Source organism: Vicugna pacos, chromosome 5, assembly GCF_048564905.1.
Source record: "Vicugna pacos chromosome 5, VicPac4, whole genome shotgun sequence".
NCBI classification, from domain to species: Eukaryota; Metazoa; Chordata; class Mammalia; order Artiodactyla; family Camelidae; genus Vicugna; species Vicugna pacos.
Genome location: NC_132991.1, coordinates 92,904,796 through 92,927,568, shown reverse-complemented (window position 1 = coordinate 92,927,568; position 22,773 = coordinate 92,904,796). Strand labels below are relative to the sequence as shown.

General features: G+C 43.9%; 1 protein-coding gene across 1 annotated transcript in view; it reads left to right on the top strand.

Annotated features, from left to right (window-relative positions):
* Window positions 1-22,773, top strand: part of DRC11 (dynein regulatory complex subunit 11) — a 148,833-nt gene that overhangs the window by 54,740 nt on the left and 71,320 nt on the right. Inside the window, exons 7-8 of the mRNA XM_072961889.1 lie at window positions 7,411-7,495; window positions 16,792-16,914. Of these exons, the coding sequence (XP_072817990.1) occupies window positions 7,411-7,495; window positions 16,792-16,914 (208 nt within the window). The remainder of the gene's footprint in view (window positions 1-7,410; window positions 7,496-16,791; window positions 16,915-22,773) is intronic.

The following is a 22,773-nucleotide window of genomic DNA, read 5'->3' as shown; positions in this document are numbered from 1 at the left end:
CCTGGATGCCGGGCAAACACAACTTACGTATAAAACGTGGGATACTTCCCACTCCCCGTGTGAGATGAGGGAACAGGCAGCTCTGTTTGCCACTGGCCTTAGCTGGGGTGGGGACCAGGCTCCTCGGAGCTCCCCACTAAGGCTGTGAGATCTACAGGACGAATGCCGTATCTGAGGGGCCAAAGACAGGGATTGAGAGCCCAGTCATGGACCATGGGCTTGGGTGGGGCTTTGGGAAGGAAATTAAGTGAGAACAGTTCGGGATCAAACAGTGAGATGACAGGGAATTTCGTGGCATTGCTTTGCACACGTGACCCCCGCCTGGAAGCTCACTTAGGGCAGAGGTGGCGCAGGTCCCACTGAAGAGTCAAGGAGTTGGAGGCTGTTTTCCTAGATAACTTTGTTTCTTTTCAGCTTACTCAATTTTTTTATGTTTTAATATTTTTATTGAAGTATAGTTGATTTACAATGTTGTGTTAATTTCCAGTGTACAGAATGGTGATTCATTTATACACATATATTGTGTATAATATTTCCACATTCTTTTTCATTATAGGCCATTACAAGGTACTGAATACAGTTCCCTGTGCCATACAGTAGGACCTTGTTGTTTGTCTGTTTTATATATAGTCGTGTGTATCTGCAAATCCCAAACACTCAATTTATCCCTCCGCACTCCCTTCCCTGCCGGTAACCGTAAGTTTGTTTTCTGTGTCTCAGAGTCTGTCTCTGTTTTGTAAATAAGTCCTTGTCCTTTTTTGACATCACTTTCATGTAGAATCTTAGAAAAAAGGACTTTTTCTAGGTATCTTTGATTACTCAGTGTGGAGGTGATGCTCTGAGTCAAGAACTAAGACTTACAAAAGAACCCAGAAGAAACGCCAGACTCCTGGCGCTCTCCAGCCCTGGGCGAGTGGAACATGCCACATGCCGGCACATAGAAGGTTTAATCTCTGGCAGGGCGGGGAGCTTGGTGTCTCCCTAGCCTGCTTCTTTTGTAATTTTCCAGAGATAATCCAGATTTAATGATAGGGAGGTGTCATTTGTTTTTGAAAAACATTGAACAGTCTCTACAGTTTGATAAATGATATGTTTATATTGAGTTGTTCATATTCAAATTTTCCTAAATACTTTCTAGGGAGCAGATTTAAAGAATAACTGAAAGTTTATCTTTTGGAAATTAAACTTAATTTAATACAAATTAAATATTGTTTCAAAAAGCTGAATTCCTGCTATTTAAAAAAAAGTGTAATCCCCATGAGACACACCAGCGTTTGCTTGGAGGTGACTAGTTGCTGACTCAGAGCTTGGAGGTACCTGATAAACCCGTCTTGTCGAGCTCTGTACACGCCGATCAGACTGTGTGTTCTTGGGAGTCTTCACCTTTCCTGCTTCCCCTGTTCTGCTCCGTCGATTTGGGTGAAACGTATACAGCTCAGGTTACTTTTCAGGCAGCCGTGTGGTGGGTTCCATTTTCTGCATCACTCGGTCCATCTGGTGGTTTGGATGCCCATTCGGCCTTGCCTGTTGCAACAATCTCAGGGCAAGTGGAAATTGGTCGGCGGGGGGCCGGGGAGAGGATGTGCGAGCGACTTTCTAGCACATGCTGCATGTTAACTTTGAGGATCAGCAAAATGACGAAAGCGCAAAGATAATCAAATGTCTGTGGAATTAAGCTTCAAACTGTAATTGAGGGAAAGCTGTAATTTAAATAATCATCATGTACCAAGTCGGGATATTTAACACAGAATAATTTGCAGAGGATTCTGTGTTAAAATTTGCTTGAAGTAGAAGTGAATCCCTGCATCTCCCAAAGCGCTTTCCCGGCTGCAGAGAGAAGCCCGGATAATCATCCAAAAACAGCTTGACTTTCCGCTTCTTCTCCACCCCGGATGCACGCACCTCAGCGAGCCCTTTGGTTGTGAGATAAGGGGGGACCTACTTTATTCAGTCAAAGACTTATTTTATGCCAGGCAGCAGGAAAGCCTCTGTGATATGATGACATTTGAGCAAAACCTTGAAGCAAGTGACGGAATATGCTGCCTGGGGTGTTTTTTTAATCTGAGTGGGAACGTCTCTCTGAGGAGGGAGTATCTGGGTGAAGGCGGAGCAGATGGAATGAGGGTTGGGGGGAAGGCAGGCAGGCGGCAGGGGAAATACCAGGTAGGCTGTGGTAAGTGGAGGAACCAGACGACTCACCGTCCAAACCAAGACGCTCGTAAGAACAAAAGAGGGTGCTGTTGCTAACTACACGTGACCTGGGCCCGTCCCGGGAGAGTGGGCCCCAGGCTAACCTGACTATGTGGGCGTCGGTTTCATTTTGAGTGAGAGGACTGGCGGACTTTGAGCAGAAAAACAGCATGATGTGATTCTTGTGAAAGGATCTCTGGCTGCTCCGTGGAGGAGAACAGGGTTGGGGCGAGGAGCGGGGGAGGGCAGCAGGCAGACCTGTTCATCCCAGCAACACGGGTCTGAGATGACCGCTGCTGGGACCAGTGCGGGGAATAATACAGGTCAGATTCCGGACGTATTTGGAAGGTGGAGCCAACAGGGTTTGCTGATGGACTGAAGGCAGGCAGGAAAGAGGGAGACAGGTCAAGGATTCTCGGGTTTTGCCCTTGGAGCAACAAGAAAAAGAATTTCCATTGACTGAAATGGGGAAATTCAAGGGGAAGCGGTGGTTTGGGGGAGAAGGTGAGGACAAGGGTAGAGTTCGGGTACTTCAGCTACTTCCTGTACTTCTGAAGGGAGGTACTCTGTTTGCACTTTGAAGCTTTCTGGACACCACACCTTTGAGGTTGTCTCGCTCCCCTGGAGGTCCCCACACGGCTGTCACCTGCAGTCGATGTGGTCAGTCCTCAGCTGTTTGCACCAGAAACACCATGGGAGCCAAATAATATTTCTGGTCACTGGTCTCTGAGTAGAAGCCATCTGTGTCCAGGAGCGCATTACCTTCACAGAGCGCTAAGTTCGAAGAACTGAAACACCCGTCACCTTGCAACTTCCGTACCCTGAGCAGGAGAGACCACCAGCGTGTCGCAGTTCTGAGCATCCTTACTCGGGAGAGAGAAGACTGTGTCCCATCTCTGCCCCAGAACACAACTGAGAACATGGGGGTGAGAATCCAGCAGCCAAGGAAACATGAAACAGAACTGGAAACCTGTGTTCTCCCAGCATGCTCTGAGTGGCTGAGTCTCTGGGATGGGGCTGAGGGAATCCCAGTCATTGCAAACCTAGGGTATCCTTGGGACATTGCAAAACAAGGTTGCAATGGCTCTGGGAACAGAACCTCCCTTGCCACAGAGGGAGAGCATGGGGTGTTGTGCGCACAGGAAAGCCCGTGTGTGACATAAAGAGCTGTCAGGTTACGCTGCCATTTTCTACATACGAATTTTAAAATACATCTTTCTAAGTGTTTGCCCAACAACAGTTTTTACATTCTGTAAGGATAAGACATCCAATTTTGAATTATGATTAATTATTTAAACTGTGACTAAAAAACTAAATATGTTCATTTATCTATTAGAAATAAATATATTTAATAATAATATTATTTGCTGAAAGTATTATGAAAAATATATTATCAAATCTTACTATGACAATTGATATGTAACATAATTAAGAATTCTGCTTTAGAAATGGCACATGTAAATCCTTCTTGGTTTTAGTTTATATGAATTTCTAAGTTTTGTTTTGAGTCCTCATAAACACTCAAGCTTTAAAATGTAGAAGTAAAATTTTAGAATGGAGTTGCTTGTAAAGACTGTCATCAAAGGAATAAGGTGAGTGGGTGTGAAGAAGAGGGAGTGCTCTAACTTCATCCAAATGTATTTCTAGTTTGTTTTTTGTTTGTTTTTTTAATTGAAGTACAGTCAGTTACAATGTGTCAATTTCTGGTGTACAGCACAATGTTCCAGTCATGCATATACAAAAATATGTTCATTTTCATATTCTTTTTCTTTAAAGGTTATTATAAGATATTGAATGTCGTTCCCTGTGCTATACAGGAGAAATTTGTTTTTATTCCTGGTTTTTATCTGAGGCCTGTCCAGGCCGAGTGATGCATAGATTGACAGAATGTGGTCAGGCAGGTTAACAAGGCTTGAGATGTGAGTCTTGTAGGATCTGAGGCCAAATTTATGCATCATCCATGCAGTTGTGGAGTGTGAGCTGCATAGGGGCAAAATCTGACATCTTTTAACCTTCAGATCGCTGTTTCCCTTCATGACATCTAGAATCTTGTTGGTACTCAACAGATGTTTGTTGATTGAATATGTCAATGGATGGATGGATGGATGGGTAGACAGATGGATGGGTGGATGGATGGATGGATGGTTGAATGGACGGATGGGTAGATGGATAGATGGGTGGATGGGTAAATGGATGGATGGGTAGATGGATAAATAGATGGGTGGGTGGGTGGGTGGATGGATGGATGGATGGATAAATGGTTGGATAGATGGGATGGGTGGACGGATGGATGGATGGGTGGATGCATAGGTATGTAGATGGATGGATGGTTGAATGAGTGCATGAGGCCACCAAAGTAGCTGTGGTCAAGGGAGCTCCACTGAGAGAATGGCACACATAGTGTATGATCTCCCACCATCCTTGCTTCTGGTGCATTTGTCCACAGAATGCCAACCCCTACCCCACAATTCACTGTGTTCAGTTACTTTCAAAGCAGCACTGAGGATCTGAGTTATGTGTCTACTGAATGAGCCGGTAGGAAAGGTTCAAGAAACCTGAGAGATTTTTGTCCAGACAATGCCGTAACTGTCCTAAGATGCTTGAAGCTCAATCTGTGGAAACAATAGGGCCAAAGCAATGGGAAGGGGAGCAGTTTGGGGAGCTTCCAGCTCCTCAGCCTGACCCAAGGCAGTGGCCCCAGTTCAGAGTCATCATGGTCCTCACCACCATGCACCTGCCTTTAAAAAACTTCCTTTAACAATATCCCTGAGGACACAGTAAAAAATTGTTGTAAGACTTAAGCCTTGAATACACAGTTTTTCACTATTGTGCATGAGGAAATGGGCAGTGAGGTGGCTGCCTTCTGCTGCACCCCGGTGTGTGAGCTCTGCTCAGGAAGGGCACCCCCCACATGTCTAGTTTCAAGCTGAACCAGCCACTTTCTGTGGAGCTTCATTTTTAGTTGAAAACCGGATTTGAGGGAGACATTTCCTCAAAAATGAGCCAAATAAGCCTGAAGGAAAATAGCTAAGATTATTTGTTGCCAATAATACAATTCAAGCTTTCTAGCAAAAATTAAAATTTTGGAAATCTTGTAGTCACTTCTGTGAGCTTGAGAGTTTTCCATTGCTTAGACTTTGGGTCGTGAGACTGATGGACTTGTTAATGATTGCAGTCTTTGAGACAGTGTAATGTGTCAGCTTTGGGAAGACCCACAGAACTCAGTGAACCCTTAGTTTTCAAATGACCAAGACCTGATGTTACAAAACCATGCCTGGGTGGAAAGCCAATTATTCAGTGCACAAGACAGATGGATTTTAATGTGGCGGGGAAGGGAAGGTTCCTCTTGTGGTTTCGATTCTCACCACCACTCACCTTTAGGAAGCTACCACTTGTCGAATTGTGGTGTAGGGTCAAAGCAAAATATTCACAGCTATCTAAAAGACTATTAAAATAGTCCTCCCTTTGCCAATTACACATGCGTGTGAGGCCAGATGTTCTTCCTACACTTCAACCAAAACCACCTATTGCAACAGATTGAATACAGAAGCAGATATAAACATCCTGTTAACTTCTATCAAACCAAAATGGTAACACTCTTTGCAACAATTTTTTGTTTGTTTGGGGAAGTAAATTCTTCATTAAAAGTATTATTCAGATTGGAAACAACCTAAATGTCCCTCAACAGATGACTGGACAAAGAAGATGGTCATACTAAGAGAACTAAACCAGAAAGAGAAAGAAAAATACCATATGATATCACTTATACGTAGAATTTTTAAAAAAAGATAAATGAACTTATTTACAAAACAGAAACAGACTCACAGACATAGAAAACAAATTGAAGGCTACAGGGTGGGGAAGAAGATAAAGGGATAAATTGGGAGTTTGAGATTTGCAGATACTTATATATATATATAATAGATAAACAACAAGTTTATACTATATAGCACAGGGACCTATATTCAATATCTTGTAGTAACTTACGGTGACAATGAATATATGTATCTTCCTGTAGGGCTGGAGCATTGTGCTGTACACCAGAAATTAACACAACATTGTAAACTGACTATACTTCAATAAAAATATATTAAAAATATTATGTAGGTGAACATATAATGGGTTTGTTATTGTTACTTTTAGATGAAAACGCATATTTTAGAAATGTCTCCGTTTTAATACCTAATACGGTAAGTATCAGTGGCTCTAACTCACATAAACAGAGGCTTTGGGGGACCATCAGAAATGACCAAGAATGTAACAGGCAACGGGTTACCTGTAACAGGTCGACGTCTTGAGAACCGCTGCTGAAGAGTCACCTTGAGCGAGCCCATTTTTTCTGACCCTCAGATTCTGTTCTTTGGTGGATTAATGCGACTAACTTGGTAGTTTCTTCTTTCTATGTGTAGAATAAATATAACACTTGCATCCACATCAATTTCTCTTGGAAAAATTAACTATATATCCTTCTGGAAATTCCACACCATTAAATTTCAAAGTCTGCTTTTGAAAATGTAAAAATCACATGGTTACAGGAAAAAAATTACTACTTGGAACCCATACCATATGGGGCCTTAGATTGACTAAACTCTGAAGCCTGCATGTGTATTCATGCACTATTGCTAAATTTGTAATGTGAACGGCTCCATCCTTCTGTTTTATTTCAAAATCCTGTGTTTATCCTAAATTTTAAACAGGAAGGAATCATTTGTACTTCTGTCTTCATTCTTAACTCAAGCACAGAGTGTCTCAATAATTTAAAAAGGAAGAGAGAGAGAGAGAGAATAGCAGAAAAGTAGAATCTGCTTTAAAGAGAGGTGTGTCTGTCTCAGAGTAACAACTGTCTTGAGGACAGAAACCTGCTCCTGAATGTCACTGGGTCCTTCTGCTCCTTGGAGACGGCGAGTCCCGCCGGCAACTGGCAGGGAGCCCCCGTCCCAGCAAGCATCGCTCGTTACGGTGCGCGTACACAGAGCTGACGAGGGCTGTGAGCGAGAGGGCTGCGCTCGGGCTCACGGCTGTATTTTTTATATTAAATAGTAATTTTATTTCATCAGATTTGACTGATGAGATTGCCATACTTTTGTTTTGTTCACACCTTTATTGTGGTATGATTCCTGCACAGTAAACTGCACATATTTCAGAGGTACAATTTGATGAATTTTCATAGATATACACACCAATGAAACCACCATTTAATCTGCCTTCTTCCCTCCCCAGGAACTTAACAGGCACATTTCCTGACTACCCCAGAGAAGAAGAAGGAGGTTCAGCTATTATTTTTTCCAACAAGACCCCACAACAGGTACAAATACACTTGAGAAATAAACTGTAAATGTATCATAATCACATTTCTTTAAACTTGAGAGTTAAAGGATTTGCAGTCTTATTGGATCTTGGTTATTGTCCTGCAAGTGTTTGCATGAAAATGTGTTTGATGTTCATCAGTGGATGTACTTTCAAGCATTTTTTGAAGTGAATTCATCCTTTCTGCTCTTTGAAAGAGAGGTGATGACAGGTGACACGTGGTACCCATCTTCTTAGTAAATGATGAGCAGTTGATTTCAGGAGCTCTTTGTGTTCTGGTCCCTGCTTGCCTCCCAGTCTCATCTCCTGACCCCGCCATCTTCAGGTCACCAGGTCCAGCAGTCCACTTGCCCATGCCCCTCTCCCCTTGTGCTGCTGCACTGTAGTGTCCCCATGCACATCACGCTCTCACTCACGACAGGGTGCCCTCTGCCCTTCGTCCTGTGCTTAGCTCCTGTTTGCCCAGCAAGACTCAGCTCTTTGCCATATTAATGTTCTTCCAGAGAAACACTATTTGCTCATCTCTGTAGATGCTCCAGTGGCATTTGATGAAATGACATCTAAAGCTGCTTTTAGAAACGCCTCATTCAGTTAGAAATAGGAAAACTCTTCTTAACCTCAGAGCATTCATCATAGAAAGCAAGAGAGGGTTTGCATCAGGCTCAATAGTGAAACGTTCAGAAGCATTACCATTAATAGTGAAACTCAAGAAAAGAATGATTGCCATCCACACTGTTAGTTAACATTTCCCTGGAAGCTCTAACACATGCAATAACATAAGAAAAAGAAAAGAAGTTACAGATATTTAAAAAGTGATACTTCTATCATTGTTTTCAGATTATGTGTTTATCTTCCTAGAAAACACAAACTTAGCAAAAAATCATATTGACATACAGAATTGTACAGAATTATACTGATGAAATTCACTGAATTCAGTGAAAGAATGAATAGACTGATGCATTGTTTCTCTGGACAGAAAGATTCAATAAAGTATGAATACACATTATCTTTCCATTGTTTATGCAGTTAATTCAATTCAAATAAAATCAAAACAATTTTACTGATAAAATTATTTCCAAGTTTATATGGAAGAATGAATCCATGATCCAAAAAAGTTTTTGAAAAAGAACTATAATCATGGGGAACTTGCACTACGTGGTATAAATCAAATTATAAAGTAATAGATGCATCGCAGTTTTGGGAAAAGAATAGACAGATGACAGTAGCAACAAAAATAGTGAGTCCTGTGCACGCATGCAGCGTTTACTGGATAAATATTCTGTGCCAAGTCCAATGCAAAGAACACCATGTAAGTTAACCCATTCAATCTTCCCAGTCTATGAAGATCAAGCTATTTGGCCAAATTCACAGTTAGTAAGTTGTGGAGCTGAGATTCAAACCCAAATAGACTGACTTCAGAATGATGTGCTCAGAAATTGATTCAGATGCTAGTTAGAATTCAGTAGCATAGTGATGGCATTTCAAATAAGTGGAGAAGGATGAATCATTCAATAAGTAACTTTGGCACAACTGACTCTCCATGTGGCAAAATTAAGCTGATCCTTACCTCCTTTCATACAGAAAATAAAGTTCAGATGCATTAAGTATTTACATGGAAAATATTAAGCCACAACTTACCAGAAGAAATTGTTTGAATATTTAATAACAGTGGGGAACAATTTTATAAGTTTATCACCATAGCAGAAATCATAAAGAAAGTAAGCCAACAAAATGGCTTAAAATGGCAAAAAAAAATGAATTTAAAAAATCATAAATTTCATTAAAAATGAAAAATCATATGATAAAGTGGAGAAAACATTTGCATCATATCTGATAGTAGGTATCTTTCATATACAAAGAGTTCTTAGTAGTGAATAAGAGACAACTGAATACCTCAGTAGAGAAGAAGGCAAAAAATATTAACCTAAGTTAAAAATTTTAAAAACTTACTAGCAAAGTAATTTAAATATAAAATAATGTTACTACATCTCTTTTCACCTGTAGGGTTGTTTAAATTCTTAAATCCTGATAATAACTCAGTTGGTGGGCATGTGGAAAGAAGTCCCTCTTGCACCCTGAGGCTGGATGTCTAAATCAGCATGACACTTTTTGAGGGACATGAACCAAGCAAATATCCAAACGTTTACTGTGAATAGCCTTTGACGCATAAATGCCATTTAAGGAATTCCTACTAAGGAAATAGTAAGTCAAGCTGCAATAGATTGGAAACAACCAACTTTATCCATTAGCAGCCAAATAGTAAATATTTGAGGCTGCGGCACATACATCTCGGCTGCAGCCACTCAGCCCTGCCCTTATAACACGGAAGCACAGACAATATGTAAATGAATGAGCATGGCTGTGTTCCAATAAAACTTTATTTACAAACATGGGCAGCTGGCCAGACTTGGCCCCCGTGATGTGATTTGCCGACACTTGCGATGGATGACTGAAACAGCTGTTGGTGTCTACGCTGCTCACAGCACTGACAAAGAGGAAAACAGGCTAATGTTCGCTAGTAGGGAATTAGTTAAATGACAGGAAGCACTCACTAAGCAGCGGTAAAAACCATGCTGTGGATGAAGTTTTCTCAGCATCCCTGGCTCCCTCTGCCCACCTCAGGCTCAAAGGGAAGAGCTCTTCCCCCACCTCCCTGTTGGAAGCTGACATCAGCCCCCGAAGCCTCCTCTCACCCCCCCAGAGGATGCCTTTCCTTCTCCTCTGAACTCTGTGACCACTTAATAACCACCCTCTTGTTGGCAGTTCATCAAGCCCTGTGTGGAGTGACTGTCATTTTGACATAGTGTTATTTCACTTTTTCACATGTTTAGGTCTTGTCCCTCCAGCTAAATCATCCGGCACAAGTTGTGTCTTGAAAGCCCACGGCAAGCAGCCAGACATGTTTCTTGTTAGTTTAGAAAGTATGATTATAGAATTAAGAATGTTGATGGAATGTCTCCATCGTCCACGAGAAACACTCAGAAGTAGAGTTAATGTCTAGTCAAACTAAAAGCAAAAGAAAACTGAGGCTGTCTGGTCAATACATTAAAATAAAACAAAGTTGGCCACAGCGCAGCATGATTTTAAAAGGCAGTGATGGAAGAGTCAGGACAGCGTTGAGGTGAGGAGTCACAGCGCACGCTAGGTCCGCAGCCTTAGGCAAGGACTCCCCCTCTGTGTCTCAGTTTTCTCATCTGCAGATGGAGATGCTAGCAACACTTGCCTCCCTGCACTGATGTAATAACTAGATGAGGTGTTACCTGTCAGGTACTCAGAACAGAGCTTGGCACACTGAAGTCGTCCAGAAAGTCTTAGCAATTGTCACTAATGGGAGGAGAAGGAGGAGGAAGACGAAGGCCACGCATAATCACTATAACATGCACATGTACAGTCAAATGTATTTGTAAAAAATATATATATACAAATGCTTCTTATCAAGCGAGCATAATCAATCTGTTGACACTAAACCCCCCAAAAAGATGGAATTAAAATAGAATCACAGATCAGTCTTCCTTATGAGCATTAATGAAAACATTCCAAGTGAGACATTAACACACTAAAACCAGCGGCAGGTTGAATTAACAAAAGCCTGCAATCGGGTGGTGTTTATTCCAGAATGCAAGAGTGGTCGGAGCTTTGCATGTCTGTGAATACACTGCATCGTATAAAGAGATGCCATACCGAAAGGGAGAGCATAAGCTCATCACTGTGGATGCTGAAGGGCATCTTACAGACTCAACACCCATTCCTGATATTAAATAATAAAACAAAAATGGAATATATGGATAATTCTTTAACATAGCAATATATTTCTTAGTCCAAAAACTAACATCATGCTTATTGAAATTCACTGGAAACGTTTCCACTAATGTCATGAAAAATACAAGGATGGCCATTATCACCACGGACCCACAGGAGCTGTTGAACACTCTTAGGCAGAGAAAGAACATAGAGGTATAGATTTGGAACGGAAGAGGGAAAGTGACTGCTTTTGCAGGCATGTTCTATACTTAGAAAAGCAAAGCAAAGAAACTGAAAAGCTGACTTGAACAGTATGTGAAGCAAGATGGGGAGTTACAAAATTAATATGCAGAAAGAGAAAGCTTTTGTACATTCAAACAGCAGCTACACAGAAACTATAATGAGTCCACTTACAGCAGCAACAGCACCACAAAGATAAAATATCTAGGAATAAATTTCATAGTAAATGTGTATTCTATGTGAAGAAAAGCTTACAGTATTCTGAAGAATGCAAATGAGCAGATGGAAAAGCGTACTTGTTCTTAGATAGGAAGACTCAACATTATAAATACTTCAGGTCTCCCCAGACATCATCTGTAAATGTAATATGATCCAAATAAAAATGCCAATAGCAGTATGATGGAGTGAGGGGTCAGGGCATGCAGAGGGTGACCAGTTTGATTCTAAGCTTTAGGTAGAAGGCAAATAACCAAGAATAACTAGTAAAATTCTGAAAACCAAGGGTAATGAGGAAGAACCAGCCCCGCCAGGTATTAAAACGTGTTATTAAGAGCCTATTGGCAAAGGCAAATGCCTCGATGGAGAAGAATAGAAAATCAAGAAATACATCCAAATACACGTGGAAATTTAGTATATAATAAAGAAGCAGCTCATCTTTCTTGTGTAAGAGAAAAGACCATTTAATGAGTCTTATTAGAATAACCAGGTTGGCAACTAGAAAAGAAGAAAATTAAATCTGTCTCTTCGTGCTTTACCCCAGAATGGTTCCAAATGGATCAGAGATTTAAATGCCAAACAAAACTAAAGCACAAAGATCTAGAAGAAGCCAACAAAGAGATATGTTGTAGCCTCAGAGTGGGAAAGACCTTTTTACCTCTGTTGTACAATCCAGGAGTCATGAAAGAAAGAAAGATAGATTAAACTACATTTTAAAAAAATTTTTAGCTTGCAAGGCAAAAATGGCCCCAAGTAAAATCAGATGACAGATGACACACTGTGGGAATTATTTGTAATGAGTGTCACATGTAAGAGATCATTTTTCTAATATAGAAAGAGCTCTGACAGCTCTATTAAAAAAAACCCTCAATAACCCAGTATTTTAAAATGTCAAGGATGTGTACAGTTAGTTCTCAGAAAAGAGCATCTAAGTGGATTTTAAACATAATAAAAGATGTTCATCATATGAAAAGATGATCAACCTCACCTGCATAAGAGAAATGCAAATTAAAACTACACTGACAGACAAAACTGATAGATTGAACCTCATCAGAATTCAAAAAATTTGGGGCTTCAAAAGATGCCATTAACAAAATGCAAATGGAAGGACAGACTGGAAGAAGAAATTTGAAACCATCTACCTGATGAAGGATTTGTACCAGAACGTACAAAGAACTCTTGATTTCAGAAATCAAAAGACAAACAATCCGATCAAAAAAAATGGGCAAAAGACTTGAATAGACAATTCACAAAGGAATATATGTGAGTAGCTAACAAGCACATGGAAAGATGCTCAACACCACTAGTCATTAAGGAGATGAAAATTAGAACTACAGAGAGATACCATTTCATAACCACCAGGATGGGTGTAATCAAAAAGGCAGACAATAGCAAATGTTGAGGATGTAGAGAAGAGAGGCTCTCCTATGTCACTGGTGGGGATGTAAAATGGTACAGCCACTTTGGAAAAACAGTTTGTAAATTTCTTAAAGTTAAATATAAATTTACCAAATGACTCAGCAGTTCCACTCTTAGGACATCATCCAAGAGAAATGAAAACATATCCACACACAAAAAAAATTGTACATGAATATCCATAGGAGCATTACTCGTAATAGCCAAAAATTTGAAACAACCTGAATATCCATCAGTTGGTGAATGGATTGGTGAAGTGTGGTATATATATTCATGCAATGGAATATTATTCAGCAATAAAAAAGGAACAAACAAGTGATACATGGTCCAACGTGGGTGAACATCAAAAACATGATGGACGGTGAAAGAAACCAGACACAAGAGACCACATAGTATATGATTCCATTTATATGAAATGTCCAAAAAGAGTAAATCTGTAGAAGCAGAATGTAGATTAGTGTTTAGGAAAAAGAGCAGGAGAGGGAAAAGATGAGCAATGAGTGGGCATGTGTGAATCTTAGTAGGGGTGATGGGAATGTTCTAAAATTGACAGTGATGGTGGCACAACTTGGTAAATTTTTATACTAAAAAATTATTCAGTTGTACACTTGAAATGGGTACTTGTGAGATGTGCAAAGTATGCCTCAATAAAATTATATGTATATTTAAAGAAAGAAAAAGGAAACAGTTAGCAGGCCAAATTTGACCTTCAATTCCCTTCATTTACCAAAAACATGATGGCTGACTTCATAGGCAAAAAAGTGAACTTCTACTGGGAGATTTACTATTGTTGAAGAGCACAAGCAAAAGAAATCCAGTATTGGCATCTTTAGAAAAATCAAAACAACTACAGCAACAGGCCACTTATCACCCGCTCAGCTGGCAAATGCACTGTGTCGGTGAGTATGCAGGGAAACGCTCAGTCGCCTGCATTGCTGGCAGAAGTGTAAGTTGGTGCATCCTGGTGGAGGTCATTGGACAGCACTGCACGTATCCATGCACGGGTCCAGCATCAATCCCTGTCAGGACTCTCCTGCAGAGTTGCTCACACACCTGCAAAATGACACGTGCAGGCTTTGATTCACCGCAGCCTTGTAGGTAATAGAAAAGACTGGCGATAACCTCAGTTTCCATCGGTAGGAGAATGGCCAGACACGCTAGGATGCACCTGTGCAGAATGAGCGAGGAAGCTGTTCACGTACTGATAAGGAAAGATGGTCAAGGCACATTATTAGGAGAAAAACGCAGAACAGGAACAGTGTTTACAATAGGCTAACATTTGTAAAACAAACAGCAGATTTATTTTTATAATACCTTTTTGTGTATACGTGTGTGCACTTTGGAAGACTTTGCTATAGATGAAGAACATGCACAAAATAAGCTCAACTTTGGTTTAAAAAAGACAAGCACAGTCCCAAGCCGTTCATCACGGATGAGATGGGCAGACGTAACAGATGATGTCAGCATGCTCTGTGCACATGTGTGTGCGCGGACACACGTGTGTTTGCACAGGTCTACATGAAATATGGATCTAGAGATTGGGGTTGGCTTCAGGAAGTGGACTTGTTGGCTGGCTCACAGAAGGCGGAGGAAGCATTTCACCCCATGCCCTTTTGTAACTTCTGACATGTGCACCATGTAAAAGGCTTATCTTCAAACTAGGAAATGAATAAACTCAGTAAGGATGTAGAAGAAACAAACAGTACAATTGATAAGGTTTTAAAAGATACGTCCAATTGTCTGCTCCACAAATAAGGACTTCATCCTTTTATCAGATTTATGTATGTATACATTTTTTTAAAAAAAGTCTGTAAGTCTCTGAAACCTTCCAGGCTTCCAAGGGCCAGAACACGTACATGTTCTGTAAGGACACCAGAGCATGAACACCCTGGGAACTGTGGCTTGGGTCTGTGAGTTTGAGCCTGATCCCCAAGGAAGCATCACTATTCTGACCACAAGGGGTTTTTAACCCTGTCTAATTATTTTTTAGTGTTTTTTTTTTGGGGGGGGAGGAGTAGGTAATCAGGTTAATTTATGTAGTTTTTTTTTTTTTGATAGAGATTCCAGGGATTGAACCCAGGACCTCCCGCATGCTAAGTGTGTGCTCTACCACTTGAGCTATACCCTCCCCCTGTAATCCTCTCTAAAGACACCCTTTTATTACCAACCAAATAACCTGGTACACGGACGTCACCTCTCACCTCCCCAGCACCCCCTCACTGGGTCTCACCACCCACCAACCTTCCCCAGAGCCCAGGGGATGGGAGGGCCCCCAGACGGTGTGAAGTTGGACACATGACTATAGATTTTTTACGTCCAGATGATGCCTGCATATCCTGCTTTGTTCTTGATAAAGCTGGTTTGAGCACTTCATGAAGTGAGCTCCTAAAAACAACATAGCAATGAATTCAAAACTCCAATACTAGGAAAGAGACGTCAGCATTTCAGTACAGCGCTGGATGGCGTCACCCAGCAGGCGGAGCCCAGGAGCACGGTTTAGCACAGCGCTCTGGAGGCAGAGCGATGGGAGCCCTCTTTTTAACTGCAGACCTTGCTCTCCAGAGGTGGCCGCCGCACTGAATTCGGTGTTTGTCACTCCCCTCCTTTTCTTACACTTTGACTATGTCCTGAAACCACGGAGTATTTTTTGTTGTTAACTCTATGCATTTCACACTGCAGGGTAAATTCGATACACCATTCCACATCTGGCCTCTCTACTTTCTACATTACGCAGGTCATCCTGGTCTGCGCCTGTCTAAATCCCATCTCAACCACTCACTAGCTGTGTGTCCTTGAGCAGGTGACCAAGCACTTTGTGCCCCGGTTCCCTCATCAATAAAGCAGGTCAATAACAGCTCCCACCGCCGGCTCCGCCTCGCAGACAGTGAGCTCCTCTCCGTGAAGCTCTTAGAACAAGCTGATGATCGTGAAGCGCTGTGGGTGGACGTGCTGACTTCATCTTAGAGCTGAGGACGCTGAGTCTCAGAGAGGTTATGCCCCTGGTCTCGGTCACATGACCAGCGGGGAGCCGAGCCCAGGGGTCAGACAGGATATGTGACCCCTCACTGTCACCTTCACGCCTCCCAGAACTCACAGCTCTCCATCACAGCCAAGGAGGGCTCAGTCCATCTCTGCTGTATCGAAGGGAATTGATTATCTGGCTTCTTACAAACCTCCACTCATTCTCCAGGGACGCTGTCCTGTGTGAATTGGGTATCTGTTAACAAATATATTAAGTTCTAGGAGATCACATGGGTTTTTGTAGGAAATACAAATTAAATCACAGGGGAAAGCAAGAAACCAACTCCGAGAAGAGATGCATGATCATACATGGAGTCCAGGCAGGAGACAGCAGGAGTTCTCAGCTCAGATTTGAGGGGGAAGAGGTGTGGCAGGAAGCTGAGATGCTGAGGAAGTGGAGACTGGCCCTGGTGTTCGTGGAACCCCCGAGAGCCAGGGCAGCGCCGAGCTAGCAAGGACCTGGGCTCGGAGATGTCCAGCCTCCCTCCATCTACCCTCTCCATCCCCAGCGACGGCAGGCAGGAGCCCAGTGACGCCAGGGAGTCTCAGTCGGCGGCCCAGAGCAGGGCAGGGAAGAGGCGTGTCCTTCCAGACAGGAGAATCCTCCTCACCTTGACTGAGCTCTATTGAAATGCTATGATGATTGTTTTGTTTTGCCAGGTTATTGAGGACATTATTGCAAACCAAGAAGAGGAGGAAACAAACAAAAAGAAGAAACAGAAGAAGAAACCAAAACCAGCCAAAAAAGAAAAGGAAAAGAATGAGACAAAGGGAAAAAATAAGGTAAGGTGTTTGGAATTTTAGAAATTGGGTTTATGATGGGGTTTTTTTTTTTTGGCTTTTTTTTTTTTTTTTTGCTTTTGAATCAGTGGAATAACCTCCAATCTGTTGAGATGGGAGTCATCCGTTTCCTCGGCAACCATGCCATCAACCAGCTGTTTCTCCTTTTTTGTGTGTTGGTCAACAGTCGGTTGCCATCCTTCTGTGACTTATAAATACCTATTAGGGTAAGGAGTGGCTTCAGCAACTCAGACACGTTCCATTATTCACGGGCGGGAGAGCTTTGAATTTTCATTCCTCAAAATCAATGATCCCACTTGTCTTTTCTCAAGGGTAGAGGTAAGGAAAAGTTCTCGGCAGACTGAGGGACCGCTGCAAAGCCAGAACAACTGTGGCTTCTTTCACCCAAGTGTGCTCATGTTGACATCTTGGGCATGCTTTAACAAGACTTGCTTCTTACCACCCGAAGGAAAGCGGAGTCCCCAGGGGTGGGGCCTGCCCTGTGAGGTGGGTGGGGGGCGGCAGGCGGGTGACGTTGTCCTGGGCGAGATGGGGGGGTGTCTTCACCTTCCAGCACGTGGAGAGGCCCCTCGCAGGGCAGAAATTCCTTCTTGGGGAGCTGGAATTTGGGCAGGAGGCTCACATCATCCAAAAACGTGAATCTGTTTACTGTGGCATTTTGCATGGATACCACTTCACAGCTGACCCAACCCCTGTTCTGAACCAGCTCAGGAGAATGGGCCTGAAAGGTCGTGTCCCTCCGTGACTCTGTCCAGAGCAGAGACCCCACTGTAGCTCAGAGAGCCATGGTCACCCTCCTCATGTTCCAAGAGATGGGTTTACGCTGGCGCTCAGACTGGAGAATTTCTCAGCTGGGGAAGCAGCTCGCTGGGGCCTGGGGGACGATGTCTGGGAACTCTGGACTGTGTGTCACAGTGGGGGAGAAATGAGACACGCTGTGTGATCAAGGAGTGGTTAGACCCAGGAGGCAGAAATTGTGAGGAAGGGAGAATGGGTAATGGTGACTATGAAATGCACGAAGTCCATGAAAATGCAGGTATAGGTGACGGTGATGAAAGCCAGCCTCTTGTTAAAAATTCCTTGGCCTGATTGCGGCCGCAGCTGCAGGCAAGTGTCCTTTCTCCTCGGTCACATCCTGCACCGTGATGAGCAAGAATCTTGCCCCTGCCCCTCGCCGCTCCCTGACCACGTTCCACTGTTGTTTGCTGAACAAAAGAAGAGAGACCCCTCACCGCTCATTTTGGGCGCGGCCCACTCCACTGCCGGGGGTGCTGAACTGAGCCCCTCCGAGGGCCCCTTCAAGACCAGGGGGCTCAACCCCCAGCCGCCCGGGACGTGGTGCTGTGGTGCTGACCCCTCACAGTTAGTCCCTCCCCCAGAACTCTTCCAGGTCTAAGGGAGGCGCCTCGTGCGGGGCTACACCCCTCTCCAGACAGCTGCATTCAAGGACAGTCACCCCAGGGTACAAAGACCCAGCCCCTGGCCTCGCCGGGACAGCTCTGAGGGGGTCTGCCAGCTCCCAGGCTCCCTGCGGACCCACTGCGGGCTCTCATAGAACTGCGCCCCAGTCCGGCTTCCCCTCCGCACATGCCGCTTCCCTCCCTTATGAGTGGTGTTCCCCGTAAACCACCTGCGAGATCTCCATCCGGGTGGTTTCCAGGGACCCCGGCCCAAGGGAGCAGCTCCTGGACTGGCTTATCGGCTTTCCACCTTGCACCCGTGTGATCTTTTGCAGAGTCTGTTTTCCCTTTATAGAGATGAGTTGAAATATCCAGATGCGTTTACACGAGATCTTCCCTAAGTTTTGGGGCTGTATGTATGGGGCTGGCAACTGATAGACAACCAAGTGTTACAAAAACACCCAAAGAGCACCCACGCCGCTCTGCCGCTGCGGTGCGGGGTGAGGGTCAGGTGGCTCAGCACCTGTGCGAGTTAAACAGATCCACCTTCCCCTCCTCCCTGCCTTACCCTCTAACCGGCGTGAATAACAGATGTCTTTTTCTACTGGTCAAAATACTCATTCCCACCCAGGGATTTGAGTAGCTGGTCTCAGGAATGCTTCCTGATGCCTTTAGGAATGATTTTAGAATAAGACTTTAAAGGTCAATGGAAAAGGGGGAGCATATAGATCAGTGGAAGGGCGCGTGCGTTGCGTGCATGAGGTTGTGGGTTCAATCTCCAGTCCCTCTGTTACAAATAAATATCTAATCACCCTCCCCCTAAAAACAAAAAATTTTAACATAGAAGTCAGTGGAAAAGATAATCTGATCTCTAAGAAACATACCAACATAATTTTAATGTATCCATTTTTCTTAGCGATTAACGTTTCATGCTTTAGTAATCACATTGTCACTTTGTAGACCTGTACTTTTCATAAATTCACTCCTAAGTGAATCTGAAAGATTTCCCCCATCTTTGCAGCTACTTCAGAATTGCTGATGTGTTCAAACTTGGCTTTTTGTCCAAATCGGTTCATCATGAAGTGACTCTAATAGCTAGTTAATAAAATGCTGTCACTCCACAAAGACCAGATTGTGTAGCTGATAATTTCAGATTTTTATGGAACAGGCTTCACTAACAATGAATGTTAATTTGCAAGTGTCAAACTCACTCATGCATATTTAGAGGAAGAGATGCTTAGAATAAAATGGAAATTCTTCCAATTGTTCTTATTCTTAGGCACAGCTTCAAAATTATCTTGCCAAGTGAGAAGAGGATTTTAAAAATTAACTGTGTCAAGTGAGCAGTCTTTTTGGTTTTGGTTTCATTTTTTCTCTGGAACATGTGAGAACTTTTGGGGTCCAGGCAGGCCAGGAGGGCAGTGGGTGGTCTTAGGAACTGAGCTTCCTGGAAACACTCAGATGGAGATTGTGCAGATGGTTCACTGGGAACACCACTCAAAAGGGGGGGAGGGAGAGAGGCAGCGTGGGCACAGGGAGAAGCCCAAATGGGGTGCTCGTGCAGAGGCGCCTACACTGTCAGGGGGCAGCTGCTGAGAGGCGCCTGGAGGTGAGGGGGTCAGAAGGCTGGGCGGGGGCAGAACCCCAGGCGATCCCCAGGCCACAGAACTGAGGACAGCTCCAGAGCCGGCTGCTCAGAGGCCAGGGAGGGCGTATGGTTTGTGGAGCTCAGAGAGGCTGCAGCGGGCAGTGAGTGGGCACCGTGGGGGCTGGACAGAGCCTTCTGCAGAGAGAAGATGGGCAGTCATGTTGGGGTCGTGACTTGAGTAGACCTGAGTTTGGCAAGTCGTGGTCTTAGATCTGTGTTTTGTGACCCTGTTGTGGGGTGGACTGTGGATGAGGAAGTGACCGAGGCAGAGAGGCCAGTTAGGTCCAGGGGGCAGCGGCAGTGAGACCTGAAGCAGGGTTAGTGTAAGACGAGGTCCCACCCAAGGACAAGCGTGGGCTGGGGGTCCAAGCTTCTAGGAAGTTTGCGTCCAACCTCATGGCACGATTCGTTTAAAACCAAACGTCATTCACAGGGTTGGGAGGCACAAGTGAGTTTGGCTGACCTTGTTAGTTTCTCTCAAGGACGTGGAGGAGGGAGGGCGTGTTCGGCTGCTGGTAGACAGAGCTGGGCTTAATCAACAGTACGGCAGCCCGCCTGCCTGGCTCAGAGACCCCCGGCCACCCTGTCACACTGCTCCCCCTCCCTGGGGCCGCCCCTGCCCGTGGGACCGCGTGCAGAGTGACCTGCCCACGGGGCCTCTCCCTCGACCCCAGCGTGGCCGGGGAGAGCTCCCCTGGGCTCTCTGTTAGTCAAGATTCTGAGGACTAATGAATATCCCTGCGGTGTTTTGAGACATTTGAACCCGGAGACGACCGGAAGGAAGTTTTGGGGTGTGAGCTTGTAGGTTTCCATGTCCCTGCTTGGATTTCCAATTTACTGTGGAACTAGCGTCATGAGGAAAGTCTGTAATTGTCAACAGGAACGTTTTGAAACAAAATAACTGTGACTGATAATCTTATATTCATTTGATCATTTCACCAAGAAACGCTGCAAACACATTAGCAGTCAGAATACGAGTGTTCTCAATTTCTGACCAGGATCCACCTGCACTGAGGAGCTGAGGGTCAGTGCAGGAGTTGCCATCTTCAGTCTGGGGCTAGTGGAAGGGAAAATACCTTCAAGGGTGAGCTTCCAAAATTTCATCTCTCATCCATAGGCAAGGAAGTGGAAATCTGTCTAAACTTCACACCTGATACAGAAAATAATTCAAAAGCTATCATGGACTTAAACATGAAGCTATAAAACCATTAGATAAAAAAGCCTCGGGAAAAAAGTCTTCAGGATCTAGGGCTCGGTAAGGAGTTCTTAGACTTGACGCCAAAAGCCCCACGCATAAAAGAAAAGAGATACATTGGACCTCATCAAAATCACTTTTATTGTGTGCTATGAAGGCCCCATGGAAAGGCTGAAGAGACAAACTACAGACTAGGAGAAAATATCTTCAAACCATATACCTGACAAATGATTTGTATCTAGAATGGATAAAGAATTCTCAAAATTCAACAGTAAGAGGAAAAAATCAGTCTTTCTTTTGGATCTTTGGTTTTAAATCCGTCTGTACAAGTATTGAGGGTTGCAGGTAAGGGGATCCCCTGCTCAGGAGGACTTGAATAGAGGAGATGCTAGGGCCTGAAGGACATTTTCTGCAAACCAATAGCAGCCTTTGCAAATGTGCTGTCAGTACCCATGTAATTTCACCTGCCTCTCTGTGGGCCTCATGTTGGCTTTAGAAACAAAATACAGAAAAAGGGCACCATGCAGTCCATCCTTGACAACTCTTTTCTCTGTGTTGTTCTTCAAGCCATGTGTTCAAACACTTGGAACCATTTTCAGAGATTTTGACTGACCCGTAACACATGATCATGTGAATGTTCAAGAATCTTCTCTAAATTCCCTCCAGCCATAAAATGACTGCGTTCCTGTGGGAAGATCCTTGGACCTTTGTGTCTGCAGCACAGTTAGCTTTTAAAGCCGTCATTCATCTACAGGGCTGCCCGGCCAGTTCCCTGATCCCAGGGCCTCTTCTCCAAGCCCTTGGCCCCAGGAGGTCCTCCGCGTTGATCAACTGAGCCAACGACATTCTTAGATAACTTCAGAGTATTTCAAACCAAATTTTGCATTACTTCACAAAGGTGGAAGTGAGTGTCGTGTTTCTCCAGAGGCTGTTATCAGGAATAAGGATTTCATTGTGGAAATGTGTACCTTGAGTGTCTTCTGTGTCCGCCGAAGTGCAGTAAGAAGGGGAGGCACGAGGAGGTGAGAGGCTTCTGGGCTGTTGGGGAGGCGGGCGCTCCTCCCTCTCACCCCATTTAACAACGGAACGAGCCGCCCTGCTTGAATTTTGCCATTTACCCACTAAGTTGAAGTGCCAGCCCTCCCTCCAGAGCCCCCTTCAGATGCACACATTGGCTAATAGAACATTTCCGCAGGGCCTCCGTTCATCTGAGTCCCTATTTAAGCCAGAGGGAAGCGATCTTAATGGTTAACATCTGGGGAGGGGCGTGGGCAGGCGCGCAGTTCGTCTCTGTCCACTCTGCTAACTTCACTAAGACAAATGCCTCGGATACGATATTTGACAGTCAAAAGTCTTTTGGAAGCCTGCCTCTGCATTTTTATCTCTGTGTCCCTCGGTATATCTCACTGATGGTGAGTAGGAAAAACATTCTGCACAGAGCATCCGTCTGCATTATAGAGCACATTCCACACAGTAGTGAAAACGGTCGGTCTCAGTACATTGACTTGATGAATATACTCTAAAAATCAAATCAAGGGGCCTCCACCAGTTTATTCCTGCTAAGCAGCTGCTCTGTCCTTAATGATTTATGACCCACC